This window comes from Trichechus manatus, unplaced genomic scaffold (assembly GCF_000243295.1).
Source record: "Trichechus manatus latirostris isolate Lorelei unplaced genomic scaffold, TriManLat1.0 scaffold00045, whole genome shotgun sequence".
Taxonomy (NCBI): domain Eukaryota; kingdom Metazoa; phylum Chordata; class Mammalia; order Sirenia; family Trichechidae; genus Trichechus; species Trichechus manatus.
Genome location: NW_004443981.1, coordinates 914130 through 916006, shown reverse-complemented (window position 1 = coordinate 916006; position 1877 = coordinate 914130). Strand labels below are relative to the sequence as shown.

Sequence of the window (1877 nt, the reverse complement as noted above, 5' to 3'; positions counted from 1 at the left end):
TGAACTTTCGTTTTACCGTGTCTGTTTTTTGACGCTTCTCCCTCATAGTGCTCTCAGTTTTTTTTTTTTTTTTTTTTATTTTAGTCCCCATAACCCTGGATAAGAGAATGTTTTAATTTTGCTAGATGTTCATCTCTTCTTCGCTCTTGGTATCACCTAGACTTCAGTACTTGGACATGGTAACTAGATATCTCTCTCCTATTTCTATCTAAGTTGAACAATATTTCTGTTTCTCAAATACGGCTTTTTATCGCGTATCTTACCTTTTGTTTAAACGAAGAAGCTAAGGGAGGAGCTAAATTATAAATAATAGAGAGATGGCTTTTAAATTTGGACCCTTGTAGAAAAAAATATAAATATTTCAAGCTCAATTTATACTATTTTTTTAAAACTAGAACTCCTGGGGTGGGGTTCAGTTTTAGAACTCAAATCATCACCTAGCAACTGATCCGATGCCCTAACCGCAGCCTTGGTGAACACATTTTTAATCCTCAAATTTGAAAGCTGGCTTAAGCAAGACATCTGTGCTTTGTTTCTGACAAGTTTTGTGTTTCGTATTTATAAACAAACTCTCTTTTCCCCTCTCCCTCTCCCCCACCTTTGTTTCCTCAGTGGCTGTTCCCTCAGCGGCGCCTGCCTGTCAGCCCAAGAGTGCCACTAACGGGCATTACCCAGCCCCACGCCTCGCCATCTCCTCCCGAGCCACGGTGGTAGCCAGAATGGAAGGTGCCTCCCAGGGGGGCCTGCAGACTGTCATGAAGTGGAAAACAGTGGTCGCCATTTTTGTGGTCGTGGTGGTCTACCTCGTCACAGGGGGTCTCGTCTTCCGGGCACTGGAGCAGCCTTTTGAGAGCAGCCAGAAGAATACCATTGCCTTGGAGAAGGCAGAATTCCTTCGGGATCATGTCTGTGTGAGCCCCCAGGAGCTAGAGACCTTGATCCAGGTGAGCAGCGTGGGGGGTCAACCATAGAACAACCTGTGGGGAGAGAGGAGAGCATTCATTTTGTCTTTCTGGGTCTCTGAGTTTTGCCTTTTGCTGAGTTGCTCCTGGTGGGCAGGGAAGTCTTTTTTTTAATTTATTAATCTCTAAACCTAGGCTAAGGACACCCACACTCTCCACATCAGAAGAATCTGTGATGATCTCTAGGTGAGCAGTGGCCATGTGGGTTTCAAGAGGCCTGAGCTCTAGTTTTGACTTTGGCATAACCCAGCTGTATGACTGTTAGCAACTTAGAAACCTGTCCTAGCCTCAGATTCCTCACTGGAAAAATGAATGGATTGGGCAGAATGTCTAAGGTTCCTTTGAGGTCTACGTAGTTATTAAGTCAAAGTGCAATAGGAGTGTCTGCTGTTCTCCCATAAAATAATTAGTGTTGACCCTCACTCACTAAAATTTAGTTCCCTAAAGAAAGCAGGCACGGTGGTTAGTCTTACACATTTTATTACCCTTTGGGACAAATAACTATGAAGCCCATTCTCAACGTAAACATTTAATTCACCAAATTGGCAGGCAGCCCAATGCTATAGCTCTCAGACTGTGGTCAGGGAGAGCCTACATTGGCATGGGGTGCTTTCACCATCACCAGCCTGTCTACTCTGGCTACACATAACAGAACTGGGGAAGGAAACAAGCCTAGTCCCGGTGTCGTCTCATAGTCTACCATTCTCCTGTTTGACGCATGGACTTTCTGGCTGTTCTCGAACATTCTAAACTTGTTTCTATCCCCGGGCCTTTGCACTAGCTGTTCTTCCTAGGGGAATGTTCTTCCCCCAGACATTCTAATGGCTTGCTTCCTTACTTCATTCCTTTGTTGACCGTCTTACTGAAAATAGAGCCCTGCCTGCATTTCTTCCTTTATTCTTTTTTTTTTTTTTT

At 44.2% G+C, this 1877-nt stretch overlaps 1 protein-coding gene across 1 annotated transcript in view; it reads left to right on the top strand.

Annotated features, from left to right (window-relative positions):
- The window catches only part of KCNK10 (potassium two pore domain channel subfamily K member 10), a 148767-nt gene that overhangs the window by 66345 nt on the left and 80545 nt on the right, over positions 1 to 1877 (top strand). The window contains exon 2 of the mRNA XM_004376648.1: positions 613 to 944. Within this exon, the coding sequence (XP_004376705.1) occupies positions 613 to 944 (332 nt within the window). The remainder of the gene's footprint in view (positions 1 to 612; positions 945 to 1877) is intronic.